This window comes from Peromyscus eremicus, chromosome X (assembly GCF_949786415.1).
Source record: "Peromyscus eremicus chromosome X, PerEre_H2_v1, whole genome shotgun sequence".
Lineage (NCBI taxonomy): Eukaryota > Metazoa > Chordata > Mammalia > Rodentia > Cricetidae > Peromyscus > Peromyscus eremicus.
Window position 1 is genome coordinate 7,320,290 of NC_081439.1, and position 18,501 is coordinate 7,338,790.

The 18,501-nt window shown below is 38.1% G+C and overlaps 1 protein-coding gene across 3 annotated transcripts in view; it reads left to right on the top strand.

Annotated features, from left to right (window-relative positions):
• Positions 1–18,501, top strand: part of Cask (calcium/calmodulin dependent serine protein kinase) — a 338,698-nt gene that overhangs the window by 164,065 nt on the left and 156,132 nt on the right. For all 3 annotated transcript variants that reach the window (XM_059249986.1, XM_059249987.1, XM_059249988.1), the window contains exons 4-5: positions 4,276–4,353; positions 9,558–9,630. In XM_059249986.1, the coding sequence (XP_059105969.1) occupies positions 4,276–4,353; positions 9,558–9,630 (151 nt within the window). The remainder of the gene's footprint in view (positions 1–4,275; positions 4,354–9,557; positions 9,631–18,501) is intronic.

An 18,501-nucleotide genomic window follows, 5' to 3' on the forward strand; every position in this document is an offset into this window, starting at 1 on the left:
TACCAGTATGTCACACCAGAATGTACTCTTATCTCCCCATTTCCAAAACACAGCTGTTTAGCCTTTGGCAAGCTCTTCAGACATCTGCCAAACAAGAGTTCAGTCTGTGCTCTTAGATCATCCAGGTGCAGAAGAATCAGGACCTTGTCACTTCGCTGTTTCCCAAAGGTGCCCCCCCTCCAGCTGCCTCCTTTGTATAGCTCACTTTCTGCATGCCATCACTACCCACTGCCCAGGGCAGAAGCACCTCTTCTTGCTCATGTCTCATCTCTTCTGTTTTCAGTTTGTTGTGCTGGTTGTTCTTTGAAGATGTAAAATGTTGCTTTCTAATTTCATCTAGGTTGTATAGTTGTTTTTGTCATCTTCAAAGAAAATGCTGGTCAGAGAAATTTTGTCTGTCCTTTATATAACAGTGTTCCTCAAAGAGTCATTTGCATACAAATGACTCTTACAAGTTGGTGTGCTATGAGAGAGGTGCAGAAACTAACTATAGACATGTAGGAATTGCTACTACAATTTGACATGGCTCTGAAATCATAATGTATGATGCTGTACTTTCAGCTCAAATTCATCCTTAGGCCAGAATGGCAGAATTGGGAGTGACGGATTCTCATCCTGTTCAATATACACACAATCATACCTATTTTGTTTGTCTGATGCATTGCCTCTGGATCGTTTTCTTAATTATATGAATAATTCTTGATTCATACAGACAGAAAGAGCAGTTAAAGTCATTCATTCGTAATTCCATCACTTTCTATGATTTATAGTAAACCTCCCCTGGTTTCTCTCCACGTGCAGTACAGAAGCCCTCCTCATCCTTTTCCATACGAGATTTCTTCTCCCTCTCATTTCACTCTCTTAGGAGACAACTAGGAAAATATAAAGCATGCTTTTGGAAAATTCATGAACTGCTGAATAAGTACCCCACGATGGGAAACCAAAGAGAAGAGCAGTAAAAGAAGCCTTCTCACTGTTTTTAGAAGTATTATATTTTCAAATAATGTATCAAAGGAAAGAAATCATCAGTTTTGTCTAAAATATTCAAGGTTATTATATCAGCATTGCATATATTATGAATATGTATAGATTAAATATATGGTGAATAAATTTTACATAAATAACAATATTTTTAGTTTTTACTTCTGTATCTCATGAAACTTAAAATTAGTGCATTGCTTAAACTTAATATCAATTAATGTTATAAATAATCAGATGGCTTTAATAATACAAAGGTACTTTCATGGTCATTATTCTTTCTTAATAATCCTTCCTAAAACATGCCTGAACATTTTAAAAGTTACACCAGTGATTTTGTTCAGTGCTCCTGGTTATAAATCTCTGAATTAAAAAAAAATCTAATGTTCAAAAGACCTCATTTATTAATAACTAAAACTCCAGAGCTAGGGGTGTAGCTCAGCGTTTGACTAGCTTGTGTGAGGCCTTGAGTTCTATCCTCAGCACTATAGTTAAAGAAGGAAGGGAGAGCCAAGCGGTGGTGGCACATGCCTTTAATCCCAGCACTCGGGAGGCAGAGCCAGGCGGATCTCTGTGAGTTCGAGGCCAGCCTGTTCTACAAAGCTAGTTCCAGGAAAGGCGCAAAACTACACAGAGAAACCCTGTCTAGAAAAACTAAAAAAAAAAAAGGAGGGAAGGAGGGATGGAGGGAGGAACAGAGGGAGGAAGGGAAAAGAGAGAACTAGCTATATAGAGATATAATACCTATGGAAGAAACTAATAATCACTATTTGTAATCAATATAAAAAAAGCTTAAAACTGTAATGTATATATGAAAAGAAGTAAGATAAAAATATTAGAAAATATTAAATTCTGGAAGTTAATATAAATAATTTCATCTGAGCTAAAATATAAAGATATTTTACAATTTCACAAAATTGTTTTAATGTTTAACTGGGAGAAAAAGTTCATAAAGATAATGTGAAACTTAATTTTGCCAAATATTACAGTATGCTATTACAGTATTTAAAATTGTCTAATACTAGATACAAGAATAGAGCAGTCAGTGGAAGGAAACAGAAACCAGAAAAAACCAATGCCTATGTGTGGATGTGGATGTGTGAGGATAGTCACCGGAGGTACTAGTATTTCAGATCTGAACAGAGAGGAACAGACTGATAGTGCTGGCAACTATAGCACTGGTCAGTGAGTGATTCCTGGTTGTGTCACAGAATAGTTCCCTTCTTAGACTTGAGCTTTTCATCATGTTGCCACCTCCCCACCACCATCTCCTTTCCCCGTCTCCTGCCCAAGATCTTTATTGCTGTATTATGCTTTCCATTGGGCTTTCTCCTCTATCCAACTTTTTGAATGGCACTTATCCTTAAATTTCAATGGGAAGGGAAAATGCCTAAATAGAAGAAATTCTTCACTATGAGATTTCATTTTTTTTTTAGTTCTCATAGATCAACTAACCAACTTAAACTGCAGCCATTTTCCACCCTACAGTAAAAAGAAATGAAGAAAACACTCAGCTTTTCTAGTAATCAAGGAAATGTACATTAAAGCAAGCGTGAATGACTGTTTTCCTCCTCTCTGGCCAAGATGAAAAAGAGTAGTCATTGTGGTGAGGGCATCGGAGAGGAAAGGCATTCACACTCCACAGTAACAGTATGAACTGTTAAAAGGTGCCTGGCAGTATGGCTAGCAAAAGCATTATGGTAAATACCTTGACCTAGCAGCTGCCACTCAAGAATTCTCTTCTAGGGCATGATCAGAGTTGTTCACAAGCCTTAAGTGCATGAGGGGGATGCAAAACAAAACAAAACCACAATTTTTTACATAATAAACATTTTAAATAATCCAACTTGACATTGAAAAATGCCCAAGTATGACATGTAAAAGCCTTATATAAATATGGGAATGTTTCATTGACATAAACCACACTAAGATCTAAATGATGTAACCAACTGTTGATTAAGTTCTGTGTGCTCAGTCTTCTGCTGAATATTGGATTATAATGTGTTGAAAGTATAAACTGGTTTTTAGGACTTTATACTCTTGTTGGACTGTTGTAGGGTGTGACAGTGTACACTTGTTCTTTGCATATCCAATAGGTGTAGCTATAGTCATTGGGAAAAGCAATGGACATAACCAGACTGATTTGGGGCGCTTAGTTATAAGTATGAAAGGAAATCTGACAGACTGTTTCCCATGAAATCTCCTAATACTTGTGTGTGAGTGCCTTGACTTTCCATTCCAGGAATTTATATTTCTCAGTATTTTACTTGCAATAATTATATTGAAAACTGACCTAGAGAATTTCAAAATACTTTAGAAGCATTTGAAAATACTAGCTGTTAATAGTTGAATAATTTTTAATATAAGTAATCTTACATGAGTTTCATGTATGTATCTGTACATTTGTGTGTGCTTAGGTTGCATAAAGCCTAAAGGTTATGATGCAGACTGTAGTTTGTTAGCAATTAAAAGCTGGTAATCACTGAGGGAGTTTTCTTTATAGATGGGAATTGAATGAAAATTTGAATTAAGGTAGGTTTTAAATATGAAAAACAGTATATACAGAAGCATATACCAGGAAAAAGGAAAAGGAAATGGCATATTAAAAAAGTAATAATAAGATCAGTCTATGACAGTTTGATTTTCTTAAAATGTCATTGGGCAGATTAGGTCAAAGCGATCTCACCTACAAGGTGAGAAATTGAAAATTATTCTAAGTTTTAGAGCAAGGTAGTAACAGGGTATTACCATCACATCAAAAAAAAAAAACAAAAAAAAAAAGCAAAAAAAGTGTGTTAGAATGTATCTATAGAAATTGATTTGGGTAATGGAAGGTAAAATAAATAAATTCTGTATTGGCTTATTAATTTTTCTTTTCACAGAATGTAACTTAAATTTCCCATTTATTGGTGATAATTATTGCAAAATGTTATATATAAAAAAGAAACCTTTGTGTTCTTAAAATACTACATTACTTGACATAGAGATTGGTAATTTAATTCAGAAATTACACCCACCACCTCTAGAGTTGCTCTCTTCTGAGACTCATTACTGTGATGTTTGTGTTATTTGATACTTCCGTTAGCTTAATCTCCTTAAACGTTTCTTTTTCTGTAGATTTTCAACAGGCGGTTGTAATGCATTCTACATTTGGTGTGTGCTTTTCATTAAAAGGAGGAGGATTTAAATAATGTACAATCATCAGTAGTCAGTCAGCTCCCAACAATAATATGTTCACTTAGAATGTTGTCTTTGATGTTCCTCTTTTCTAATATTCTTTTTCACATTTCTCTGCAGTATGGATGGAGCAGATCTGTGTTTTGAAATTGTAAAGCGAGCTGATGCTGGTTTTGTGTACAGTGAAGCTGTAGCCAGGTACGTAATCTGCATCTAATCCCCAGAAGTAAAGTGGAAGTAAAAGGCAGAATTGACCAAGAAATCCCAGGAAGGAACCAGCTCTTCTGTCTGCCAGCACACTGCTGATGCCTCCGCAGATGACTTAGCTGCTTCAGTGTGTGTGGAAGCTTGACAGCAGCTGGAAATGTGCAATGAATGGCAAACACAGCATCTGCTAACATGACTTTGCTTTTGCACACAAATGCTCCTATTTTACCCCTTCCCAGTGACTTTCTACAAAGGGGTTTAGTAGCCCAGAAACCATGTAGACTTAAGGTTGAAGGTTTGGCAAATTGTGCCTCATTAGTTCTTTATTTTGCTTTCTAGTGATTTTAGATTATTATGTGATCGGTTAATCTGAGGCAAGCGCAGAAGAATAAGAGGAACAAAAATAAAAGCACCATCTTTCTGCTGAATATGTTGCTTCAGGCCAATATGTGGTCTCTCAACCAAACGATGACTGTTATACTAAGTGGAGCAGTAGTCATAAAATCTTAATGACTCAAAAGAGAAGTAAAAATGAAAATGATAGTAGTCATGCATGCACTACAGCACTAGCTTATAGACTTAAAGCAATACAGCTTTCTGCCTTGGTTGTATTCAGTCACAGCATAATTATGCACTGGCAGGTTACTGATTTGATCCATGAGCTCGAGCATTCTCCTCAGTCAGTGGCCACAATATGGTAAAGGGTTCAGACTCACAAACCTATAAGGACTTATTGAACTGTTTTATCATTTGAAAAACAGTTACATCAAGTGATTATAAGTTTCCTTTCATTCCTTTTATAACTATATTATCCTAGAAGGACATAATTAGAAACAACTATGTAACTACCTTAATACAACATCTAGTCCTGTGTGGATTGGCTGAGGAGCAAGGGGCCCCAATGTGGACAATGAAGTGCATGTGACTGTAGCACAGAACAAGAGTATGGGCAGTGTGAGAGAACTGCTGCTTTTGTACTCCTGGAGCTGGGAAAAAGAAGGCTTCCGATGTTAACTATACTTTTTACTTGTATCACTAACATATGGTAGAATGAAAGCTAAATGTCTGGTGTATCATGCTCTCTAAAGCACATTCTAGGTGTTTTTAAGTCCCATTCTTCTATTTTTGAGCTTATATCACAATTTTTAAATTGTCATCTTTTGTTGTGCTTCCAAAGTAAAAAGCATGCCCCAGTACTCCAAGCAGTCAGTGTTATCTTGATTTTTTGTAGCATTGTGGTGAAGTACCTTGTTAAAGTAAATTGAACTCTCAGACTTTTGCGTACACACACACACACACACACACACACACACACACACATACACTTCTTACATTTCTGAAAGAATTCAAGGAAACTTTTATATATTTTTTAATCACCAAGCATTGACCTGGACCTAGGACCTCTTGCATGCTGGTCAAATGGTCTTTTGTACAGTTATTAAGAACAGCATAAAGTGAGAAAATCAAAATTTGAGAATTTGTACTCTTTGCACTTTTCCTCGATGAAGGGAGGTGGTTGTTTTCCTTGCTGGAGCACCTGGCGTCCTAGTGCTCACTCCTTCTCCTCTCACCTCAGTCTCCTTTCATTTCAGTCCTGCTCTACGGTTGGTCTGGGTCTCGGCATAGGCAGGGAGAGGTGATAGCATGCACTTTAATGACTTCTGGGCGCTCTCAGTCTTGAGACTTACGGAAAAGGTCGACGTTTGTGTATATATCAAGATGAAAGCTTATTGACTGTTTTAAACCCACTTATATTTGTTGGTAAATGGTGGTTTTCTGAAAGGAACTCTTCAGAATGCAGCAGAAAAGAGCACCAGTGGGACCAGTAAGTGGCGTTGCTCAGAAACGTGTGGACACACCTTATTAAAGTCTGGTTTTCCCTAACAATGAAAAGGGGAGCAGGGAGACTCGGGTGGCATCATTAGCTGTGTTCCCTCTTAGGCCACATCAAAAACAGGGTAGAGAGACTCTTGTCATGGTGTGTAGTGTTCTGCCAGGTAATTTTTAACTCCTTTCTTCTCTCTGCTCCTGTGCTTTACTATGAGGAAATTTAGCTTGTATGGGTAGTCCAGTGAGTCCAGCTGCAAGTCTTAGAGACCTAAATAATCAAATGACTAAAGCTGCTTTTCTCTAACTGGCTGAGTTTCAAGAAGAGTAGCAAAGCACAGATCTGTATGACAGTATACACAGTATAACACAGTATAACACAGCCCAGTTAGGGGCAGCCTCTGTCCTTTCAGTGCTGATGAGTTCTGGAATAGGCTAACACATTGACTCCAACTCTTAAAAATCACAGTGGTCCATTTCCTAGTGGCAAGCTTTGCTAACTGATTTGAAGGATGAAGACAACCAAAAGGCCCATCTGAGGCAGAGGGAGACCTGGACTATCGAGAGCTCCCCACATCACTTCTTCCCACATAAACTAACAATACACCTCTGGTCCAGGGGCTAGTGGGATTCCACACGCTTCAGAGAGCATTTTAGTTATGAAACATCCTTGGTTTATACCTGAGAATGTTGGTTGGCTTATATTATCTTCTCCATGAAGCTGCCCACACCTCAAATATCCCTGGTTCTATTTACCGTAAATAATCTTTAACTAGGAACATATCAGAGATAAGATCTCTTCTGCCCAGCAAATATTTAGACTTTTTAACCCAGTGTTAACCACAGGAGTAAGTTGAGTTATCTTTCTTTACCCACCATCTTTAACCTCAAAACACCTCCTTCTAGAGCAGTGCTTCTCAACCTTCCTAATGCTGCGACACTTCAACACAGTTCCTCATGTTGTGGTGACCACCAGCCATAGAATTATTTTCATTGCTACTTCATAACTGCCATTTTGCTACTGTTCTGGATCATAATGTAAATGTTTTTGAAGGTAGAGGTCTGTCAAAGGGGTCACAACCGGCAGGTTAAAACCACTGTTCTGGAGGCAGTAAATGAGCTGTTGGACAGTTCTTTCTTTGTATAGAATTATCATTTTTTCTGATTCTTCAAGATTGAGGGAAATATATGTATTCACTTGGTTTTCTGAAAATATGCACTGTGATATTTTATGAAATGACATTTTTTGGTTTGAAAGTTGGGTCAGCAACTCTCTTCCATGCATAGCCTCCAAGGATCATGACTAAGAGGTAGAAGATTATTAGTTTAGATATGTGAGAATTTATAGAGGAAAAAGTTCTCCTCTCCCCTTGTATAACTTAGAGATCCTGCTGTGCATGCATATTTGAATCAAATACTATTTTCTAGCAGCTGGGCATTAAATGTAGAGCTTTGCTCATGTTACACAAACCCTCTGTCACTGAGCTTCATCTAGCCAAGTAATGAAGTACAATGATAGTCACATTTTCAAATGCTCAGTCACTGACTTCGTTTTGGGTTTTTAAGGCTAGAAGATAGGGATTTTCTTTAGGCTGAAGATAATTTAGGTGGCTATCTTAGTATTATGTATCCAAAATAGTCTGCTCTTGTGTATACATTTCCACTTTGCCTAATTTAAGCCCTCCATTTTGACATCTCAATTGACATTTAAAACTTTGACTAAACTTAATAACAACTATAATATAATGACTTTACTGCAAGTTTCAAACCACTTTGACATTTGTTGTTAGCCATTTCAGGGGATCACAGCTCCTCCAAGGTCTACTTTGAATGAGTAAAAGTCCCCAACAGTAAGTTAAGTCCTCCTGACTTAAACAAAAGTTAATTGCAGGCTACACTGGCCCGGACAAACCCCTACATGTCTTCTCAGTGGAGCATCACACTAAGAACTGCTTAGGGCCCAGGTATGGAGAGATGATCTGTATAGGAAAAAAAAGCTAGCTTACTTTAAGTTTACGTTTTTTTTTCTCTTGTGTCTCCTATTTTTTTAAATAGGGAAACTTGTAATCTATTATAATATATAAAATAATCCATATGTTTAATAGAGGGATATTTGTATGAGAATTTTAGACTGTAGCATACTGTAGTGTACAAGAGGATACTTAATAGAAATCTTTCTGTTATAAAGCAAGGAAACTTTTTGTCTTAAGTCATAAACATGCCTGTAAGGTCATTTGTGAGTGCTCTAACTTAAATTGTTTTGTTTTAGTGTCAGAAATATACTGTCTGAAAGCACAACCAAGTTTAGTGAACACTGTATACAATAAAATATTGAAATAGAGCACTTCTGTACAGTGGCTGCTTGAGATGAAAGGGGAGGGCATCTCTGTCTTGCCTTAGTTTGACTTCCCAATTTTGTATTTATGATGGAATAAAAAGAATGTAGTCACGCCGGGCAGTGGTGGCGCACGCCTTTAATCCCAGCACTCGGGAGGCAGAGGCAGGTGGATCTCTGTGAGTTCGAGGCCAGCCTGGTCTCCAAAGCGAGTTCCAGGAAAGGCGCAAAGCTACACAGAGAAACCCTGTCTCGAAAAACCAAAAAAAAAAAAAAGAATGTAGTCTGTAGAAACTACTCTTCAAGTTTTTCCTGGGCTAGTGATATGCAGTATGGCTAATGTTATTGTTTTGAGCATACTTAAGGCAAACTAAGCTTAGACACTAATGTTTGTAATAGGTTAGGGATGTGTTTAATACATTTTCAACTTACCTTATTTTCAGCTTCAGATGGTCTCATCCAGATATAAACCCATAGTAACTGTGACTAGTTGGCCCTGTTAGAACTTTTTAAAAAACATCAATTCCTCCTTTGTTCTTTGCCTGTACCCGGTGGAAGCCTCTGCAGACCCTAGCTGTCTAGAAATAGCCTTGCTTTGTTCAAGAGTCCCCTCAAGTAAAGCATGATTAAGTAACAAAGAGAAATCACATGGATTCTCCTCCTGCCTAAATGGACACCAGGTAGAGAGCCGCTTTGAGTGGCTGACTGAGGGCCACAGCCCCTTTAGTCAGAATCATTCCGATAGCTCCCAGCAGTTTCCTTCATAGCAATCCATAGTGTGCCTCTTTAGTGTGTTTATTACTGTTGATTGATTATGCAGAATGCTTTTAACTTAGCCCAGAACATTCTGTTCCTTGAAGGAGCATGTAAGTTTCTCAACTTTTTCCTTAGGTTTTGTTTGCTCGAATGAAAGATGTTTGTGGCTAGCTAATATAAAGTTAGTGGGAGTGGGAGTTATAAAGTAGAGACACTACGTATTAATTTTTAACAATGGAAGTTTTTTACAGTTTTCAATTTCTCTTGTATTTTACAGCCATTACATGAGACAGATACTGGAAGCTCTGCGCTACTGTCATGATAATAACATAATTCACAGGGATGTGAAGGTAAGTCTTTCTTTTCACTAACTTTCATCTTTATGAAGAGAAACTAGGTGATGATAATAATAATAACCAGGGATTTTTCTTTAATATAAAGAACATTAATATAAATTTTACTTGCAAATAAGAATTAATTTAACTACTTTGTATTCAGAAAGTCATTGTACTAATTCTTAACAGGAACACTGTAATTTCAGTTTCCTTGTTTTTTTTTTCCTAAAAGATACATAAGAGAAAAACAGCAAGCCAATAAATAAGGAAAATAGAACTATTTTTAAAAATATTAACCATATGCTTAAATTTATCATTTGTTTTTCTATAACTTTTCTTCAACTGGATTTCTGTTTTTCAAGAAAAGCTGAAATGTTGTAAACTGAAAAAAAAAAAATAGGAGACAAGGGCAGTGCCAGAATAGCAGATACTCCAAACAAAAAACCATTCATCGGATTGGAGCCGAGGGAGAAAGTCGCCTTCGATCAGAGTCAGCTTCGTGGTCTTTGCTGACTGCACCACCGCTACTTTGCAGCATCACTGTTATTTGTGAAGTAGTAAAAATCAGTTTCTTTTAAAAAGAAAGGGATGATGAAGAAGCCAATTCATCCCAATAAGTTACCTCCTAACTTCTTACAAGCACCTGTATCAGCACAAAATAATTAAAAATAACACCTACGACTAGAAGAGACAGTGTAGGTTATGAATCATATTAAAGAAGATAGAGCTAATGGGCCTGACAAATCCTCTCACTAAAAGTCTGTATTAAAATAATAAAAATTTAAAATGAAAATAGAATCAAAACTCTAGTAGTACTGAGTAGCTTGATGAACAGGGGAAGTAGGTCAACTGTCACTGTACTTCCACAAGTGGATGCCACTTTAACATTTCATGTTAAAGTGGCATGCGGATGTAAACTGTATAAAGAACAACTACTATATTTTGATAGGCCCTAAGTAGTTACTTTATACTCTAAAAATAAAACATAGTTTACTTTAATAACTGTCTGTATATGTGAGGACTGTAATCCAGCCCTGTGGTGGTTTGCTGTACAGTCCTTAACAATTATTTTTCAAATGTCTTACTGTAAAGCTTTGACCCTACAGTGTTCAGAGCACTCTGATTGCCATCCAATGCGTACCTTATCCTTTGAGCACCAAGTTACTAGAGTATGAGAAGTCCAAGATAACTACAACACCCTTGTATTACAGTGATACCAAAATAGGCAGTATTGTTCTGATTAGGTCTTTCTTTGTTTGAAATGCACTGGAAAGTCTCAAATAGAGGGATGCCTACAGTCAGAATGTTTCTATGGCCTTCAAAGATTTTCCCATTAATCATAATGCTGATGTTTACAAGTATCTTTCTCTATTCATCTAGTTGTGGAAGAAAATTGGCAATAGTAAGAGTTCTCATTTGGCTTATTATTAAAAACCACAGTAACTTTTTTCTAATGTCATTTCCGACCTGTGGTATTTCTGATGTAGATTTCATGGAGTCTACTCAAGAGAAACATGGTGCCTCAGTAGCAAGATTTTTTTATGATTGCAGGTCCCTCATAAAAGCTCACCATGTCCTATTTGGGGGAGATCATGCTCCTTTATCCTCAAGAGTCTTTTTAATGCCATCAGTAAAACCTAAGTCTGGTACCCTTGGAATACCACAGCCAAGGATAGTCTTTGAGCCTGGACTAAGAAGAACTCTGGAGCTGTGGCTTTAGAGACTTGGGCCCAAGGAGCGAGGGAGTGATCAAGGAAGAGCACACATTGGTGCATCCCACTGCTCTTCCCTCTCTACCTCCTGCTGCTGCCCAAGCTCACCCCTCCCCTTCTCCTTGGTGCTGTCAAACACCTAGTTTTTCAAACATAGCAGGAAGTCATGATTCTAGACAGAATGCACTTTGTACTCTTAGAGTATCAGTAAGATTATTATTCCTTCTTCCTGTTCTATCCTTGTATTGAGTTAATGAGATGGCTCAGTCCCTGCTATCAATGTCAAAAAACACAGAAGCAGGCCATAAAGGAGCCTAGTGGGCTTTCTCATTCATCCCTGGCACCTTCTAAGGCCTTTAACTACCAGAGAGTCTCTGAGGTCTCTTTAGCCATAGGCTATGCTTTCATGCTTAGCTGGGTTGGCCCTGGCCTATCTAACCTTCAGTGTGCACAAAGGTGATGTTCCTTCCTTCTAGGCGTATTTTTAAAGGCCTTACTCTTTTGCGTATTTTAAATGGTTAAGGAAATTAGGTAGAAGTTAGTAATGGAAATTCTTATAGCTAAAAGCTGAGGATCCTCATGCAATTCCAAAACCATGTAATTAAATGTAATAATAGCAAATGAAAATCACTGTAAAATGTACAAAATGCCCATTAGTGCAAATTAGTTGTACAATGTCTTATTGTTCATTCTTTTCAAATGTGGAGATCTGACATTGGTACTGTCATTATGAAAACTTGACAATAAACAACCCAATAGATGCATACTTTTATTCTTTAAAATCTTCAGTTATGCAAAGAGAGTAAGAATTGTGGGAAACTGTCTTAGGATTCTATTGTTGTAGTGAAACACCATGACTAAGGTAACTCTTGTAAGAGAAAGCATTTAATTGGGGGCACTTAAAGTTTCAGAGGGTTAGTTCATGGACATCATGGGAAGTAGACAGATATGGTGCTGGAGCAGTAGCTGAGAGTTTTACATCCTGACTCATAGGCAGGAGGCAGAGAGAGAGAGAAACTGAGCCTGGCATGGGCTTTTGAATCCTCAAAGCCCACCCAGCAACACACCTTCTCTAACAAGGCCACACCACTTAATCCTTCTCCAACAGTTTACCAACTTGGGACCAAGCACTCAAACCTGTGAGCCTATTGGGGTGAGGGGTGTTCTCAGTCAAACCACCACAAAAGTGAACAGAGGAAAAATTGTCAATAGTGTTACAGTCTGTTGTTCTTTTACATTTAATAAATATAAAACAGTGAATGTATACAGAGTAAAATTTTTCTCCATATATACATATAAGGCAAATATTTTACTCTTTAAAATACATACTAGAAAAACGATAATCTGAAAACTTAAAATTTATAAAAAACAGATTGCTAGTTATGTAACAGCATTATGTGTAAAAGTGTTTGCTCAACAATTATATTTTGTGTGAATTCTGTCCTCGACAGAAATTTTTGTAAATATTATATAACAAGTTACGATTATGTGTAATGCTTCTAATAATATAGTCAGATTTTGATGGGTCGTGATATTTGATATAATGGGAAGCCAAATTAAACAAAACATGAAAGTAGTTATATTTGACTTCATCTTCTAGTTTAGCATCTGTTTACATATTCTCTAAATATCTGATTGCCCACTTCACACGGAGTGTAAGCCCTAAAAGTATGACAGTATCAGAGAAGAGACTAAGGAACACATCTTATTCCATACTTCTAGAGTCCAAGCACCTGTCAACACTAAGTGACTTTAAACAACAACTGACATCACTTGTTCCCTGTACAGTCTGGTTAGAGATAGACTGGAAGTGCTCGCCTCTGACACCCAGACTGTTGGCCAAGGCCATGGGGCCAGTGCACAGAGACTTGAGTCAGTCTGCTGACAGCTCTGCTAACTGAAACTAGAGAGCTCTCCTAGTCAACACTTCCCCTGCTCTTTTCATGTGGCCCCATCTCCAGAAGGACAGTGGCTCGGGTCTTCAAAGGAATGGAAGTTACCAGGCCTGTAGATGCCTAGATCTCAGTTTTGGCTCCATGTCACACCTTTGGCATTTGATTGGCCATATCAGTTATAAAAGGTCAGGCAATTAGTCTGAGTTTCAGGGAAAGAAATATAACTGTCTTTTATAAATAATAATAATAATAATAATAATAATAATAATAATAATGTTTTGTTTGTTTGTCTTGGTTTTTGTTTGTTTGGTTGGTTTGGTTTGGATTTGGTTTTTTGAGACAGGGTTAATGACTGCCCTAGCTGGTCTTGAACTTGCTGTGTAGCTGAGGTTGGCCTCCTGACTCTACCACCCCAAGTGCTGATATTACAGAAATGTAATCCCACCCCCACCATGTCTGGTTAGCCACATCTTTTTGTTTTTTGAAGTGCTAGAAGTATACAAGGGTAAAAGAAGTTGTTGGGTGTGATCTTTATAGACAGGCAAACCAATTTTTATAGAGGGTGGTATCATTAAAAGATGGCATCAGAGGGTTTCCTGAAGGCAGTCTTGAATGATGGGGTAGTTGTATGAGGACAAGGGACTATTTCACAGAGAAGGAACAGTGTGTGCAAAGGCCTAAAAGTACTTTTATATTGGGTTATATTAAGTTAGTTTCTTTTTCAGAGGGACATGCCATGTAATTTTTAGGAAGCACTTAGAAATCCACTGAAGAAGGAAATAGAGAAGTAATTCTCAGACTGCAAATTAAGAAGTCACTAGGCAAAAGCACTGTATTTCAGTTGTCAGGGAAACTCAACAGAGGGCTTGCAGTAGTGTTGATAGCCTTTATATTCAGGTACCATTATGTTGATGGTACCTGAAATTTGGGTATTTTGCATGAGTGAATGGAATATTCAGTTTACTTAATTGACACTGCTGAATTGGGTATATTTTCTTAAGATATTCATCCAAAAGATACTTTTCAAGTGCCTACTATGTGGTAGGCACTGTCCTAGGACCTGGAGCTACATCAGTGAACAAGACAGTCACAGCCCTTGTGGAGCTGACATTCTAATGCAGGGAGACAAATAGCAAGTCATTGTGCAGAAAGAAGTAAACTGGCATTTTAGAAACTGAGAGGCACTCAGGAGACAGATGCAGGCAGGTTTCTGTGAGTTCAAGGCCAGCCTGATCTACAGAGCGAGTTCAAGGACAACCAGAGCTATGCAGAGAAGCCCTGTCTTGAAAAACCAAAAGAGAGAGAGAGAGAGGGAAGGAAAGAAGGGGTAAGGGGGAGAGGGGGTATGCAGGAGGAGGAGCTTAAATAGAGTTGTCACAGCAGGTACATTGAGATGACATAGCACCCAAGCAAAGACTTGAAGGAACTAGAAAGGAGTATGCTGAGTCGATACCAAGAGTAAAGAAAAGCCAAGACATAACCACAAGTGGCCTGCTTGGATAAGCAGCAGGGAAATCACTATGGCCCAGGCAGAGTGATCAACAATCAGAATGAGTTCATGGAGACTGGAGATGATTGTGCTCAGCTCAAAGCAGAGTAGGAGCATTGCAGGTGACCAAAGAGAACAGAAAAAAAGGAAGAGCAGTTAGATTGCAGCTATACTTTGAAGGTTGTGTCAATAGAATTTCCTAATACTTTAGTAACTTACCTAAACTTAGTGAGATTCAGGTGCTTGTTCTAGTGGGTGATCCTGCTTGCTGGTCATTGTAAAGCCTTCATACCTGTTAGGTCTCAGAACATCCGTATATCCAGAAATTCTCCAGCTGTACCCTCTCACATACAATACCGATATATTTCACACAACTAATGATCTAAATTTTCCCTTGGTTTATTATGTTAATATTTTTACCACTAAAGCAGCCTATCCAGGACTTTTTGCATCCAAGTCAGTGACTTGTCTATGTATCTATTTGGTTCATATATGTACATTTTGGTTTCTACAGTTAAAAGGTTTTATTTGTTTACATCCTTTATAGTTAATGAAGAAAATAAAGACCATGGCAATGCTTCACTTCCGTGAGGAAATTTAGATTTAATTTGTTTCATCTAGCTATCAATCAATCACATATTCTCCTATCTCTGTCTCTGTCTCTCTCTCTCCCCATCCCTCCCTCCTTCCCCCTTTCCTTTCTCTGCCTTACAAGATGATCTAAAAGCAGTAAATTTTATATTGATTAATCGTACTTTTTCCTCTGCTTAGTGGCTGTTTCCCTTTTGAAATCATAATTAAGTTGAAAAGAGGTATTTTGTTTAGATTTGAGCATATAGCACCACATAATCATAGTGGAAGCTGCTTGCTTTAGAGAAGCAGTTTCTCAAGAAATTGTATTTTTTTAAATGTTTTTCTTTGAAATTTAAGGAGCCATGTCATGATAATGAAGGATCTCCAGGCAGTCATACTAGTGAGATTGGGGATTTGACCCTTGGTGTGGGAAGCCGTCTAGGATATTGCAGTATGCTTAAGCAATACCCCTGGCCTTTGCCCATGAAATACCAGTAACATCTCCAGCCCTCCAGGTTGTGGCAATCAAAAATGTCTCCTGAGGCATAAAACTGCCCCAAGTTAAGACCCATTGTTGAAATACTATATTGCTTGTGGTTTGCCTCCTTGTGGGCACTGAGGCATGTATGCTGGTTTTTTGTTTTTTGGTTTGTTTTTTCTCTTGCTATCTTCTTCCCTTTAATTCTTTATCTTGTGAATGGTTGGGGAAACTTCCATTATGAATCAGTGATGTTTCCTCCCTTTTGTCCTCTCACCCTGAAATTCAAAGTACTTTGTAGGGAAATCAGACCGTTGTCAAGGTCGGTGCAGTTCCTGGCTCCTTGGCTGACCTGGGAGAGTTGGCCTGATTCTCTCAGCTCCCCTGAATCCCAAGGCATTGCTTGGCTTTGCAGAGACACAGCATCCTTCAGCCTTGTCTCTTTCACTCTGGTACATCTTCAGTAATTGAAGAAAAGCAGCTGTTCAGCGTGCAAACTGCTTGCCAAGCACAAGTACTCTCCATTCCGAGCGGGGCCTGACCCAGGAGGTCTGGGAGCTCAGCCTGTGGTTCTCAGAACCGCTAGCCTCAGTTGCACATACACTCAGCCTAAGGCCTCGTGCCTCAGTGTTTCTGACTGTGCTTCCTCGGTGGTTTCCTCTGCAGCCAGTGTCAGCACGCCTGACTGCTCTTTGGTCCCCTTCTGGTCTCAGTTCTCCTTTCACCTGCTGAGTGCCTGACTTTATTATAAATGTGCATTCTCCACATTTTAATAAGCGGTGCTTGCTGTCACAGTGCTGATTTCTTGAAATAGTCCTTCCTCTTATGCTCACTCACTAATGTTTCTTTTACACCAGCTACAATTCCAAAAGTCCCTGTGCTATATTGTTTTAAAGAATTGATTCTCATTAAAACCAATTCACTTTTTAATCGAACATAGATTTTTTTTCATACAGTATATTCTGATTACAGCTTCCCCTCTCCCTACTCCTCACAGTTCCTTAATACAGATCCACTCCCTTTCTGTCTTTATTGTAAGAAGCATACTGATAATCAGTACTTGGGCATTATTCTTAAAAGGTCCTTGAGCAACTTGTGCACATTTCGTTTGATTATAAGCTCTTAATCACTGGAATTTGAAAAAAGTTCCACAAGTTTTTAAAGGATGAATATTTCTTTTGCTTATTAGAAGTAGCTCCTTCCACTACTCCTTACCTGAGCCCAGAGAGACATGTTTCCTGTAGCCAGACAGATTTTTAACATCAGTTATAAAGCTTTTCTATCTGCAGTAACATTTGGAAATGGTATCATTGGGGCAGGGGGTTATCACATGGTAGCCTCCAGCTTTAGGGTACATGACTGAAATGTTCAGCGAATGACCAGTGTCCCCTGTGTGGTTTGCCCGCCAGCTTTCCTTTCACCCACTTACCCATCCTAGCTCCCGCCCTGGCAGACTGCAAGACCAGGAAGTCCTCAGGTCATCTTCCTCTCCTACCCAGGAAGGGCTGACTTGCTTCAGATTAAATAGTTAATGCATCCTGAATTTTGTTTGTCCAGACTTAATGGTTGGAATTCCTGGTTTATAATTTCACAGTTGCCTTAAGGAGGCTGTGTGTGAGGAAGGAAGAAAAGGGAAATCATACCTGTTTTCTATAGTGAAAATATTGTTTGAGATTTCTAAAATACAAATGTTAAAATTAGGGTAGATTTAGAAAGTGATTTTTTTTTTTTTTTTGGTTTCTCGAGACAGGGTTTCTTTGTGTAGTTTTGGTGCCTGTCCTGGATCTCCCTCTATATAAAATGATACTTTATATAAAATATTTTCTATGATATTAAATAATCAATTTTTCAATTACTAAGAAAAATTCAACACAATAGTCACCTGTTTAGGAAATTATGTAAAGACAAATATGTTGAGAATAAACCCAACATATAATTTAATACAGCTTCCATTTTCTGTCAGAATGAGCAATTTGAAGAGAAACCATATACCTCGTTGCATGTCATTTTTAAATATAAGTAATTCTAGTTTGGTAATATCATTTATCTTTAACATAGTTAAGTAGAGCTGTAAAGTGATTTTCTTCAACAAGGTCTGACTATGTAACCCAGGCTGGCCTGAAACTCACAGAGATCCGCCTGCCTCTGCCTCCCAAGTGCTGGGATTAAAGGCGTGCACCAACATACCTGGCCTGTAAAGTGATTTTTCAAATTATTTTATTATTTTGTGTGTTGGTGTTTTGCCTGCATGTGTATCTGTGTAACATGTGAATTTGGTGTCCTTGGGGGCATAGATTCCCTGGAACTAGAGTTACAGTCATGAGCCACAATATGCATGTTCTGGGAATCAAACTCAGGTCCTCTGGAAGAGTAGCTAGTACTCTTAACAGATGACCATTTCTCCAGGCCTGTGAAGTGATTTTTAAATAATGACTTTTTAAAGTTTTATATGTGTTTTAAAGTCTTAGTGCAATGAGTTAATATTGGTATAGTTTCCATAAAAAAAATGATCATTTCAGTTCCTCTTAGTCTAATGAGTTTGGGGGTTAAAACTCATGTAAGGATAATGTATCTGTGGAGAAATCTGAGCATCTCAGGCAGTCTCTCAGTGGACTTTGAATTATTCTATGAATTGCATGTCTACAAAGTCAATACATTAGATACCTCAGTTTTCAGCCTGCACACAAGGAGGTCACCAGGAATTTCCAATTCTCCTTTGTCTCTGCATGTTACTGAACC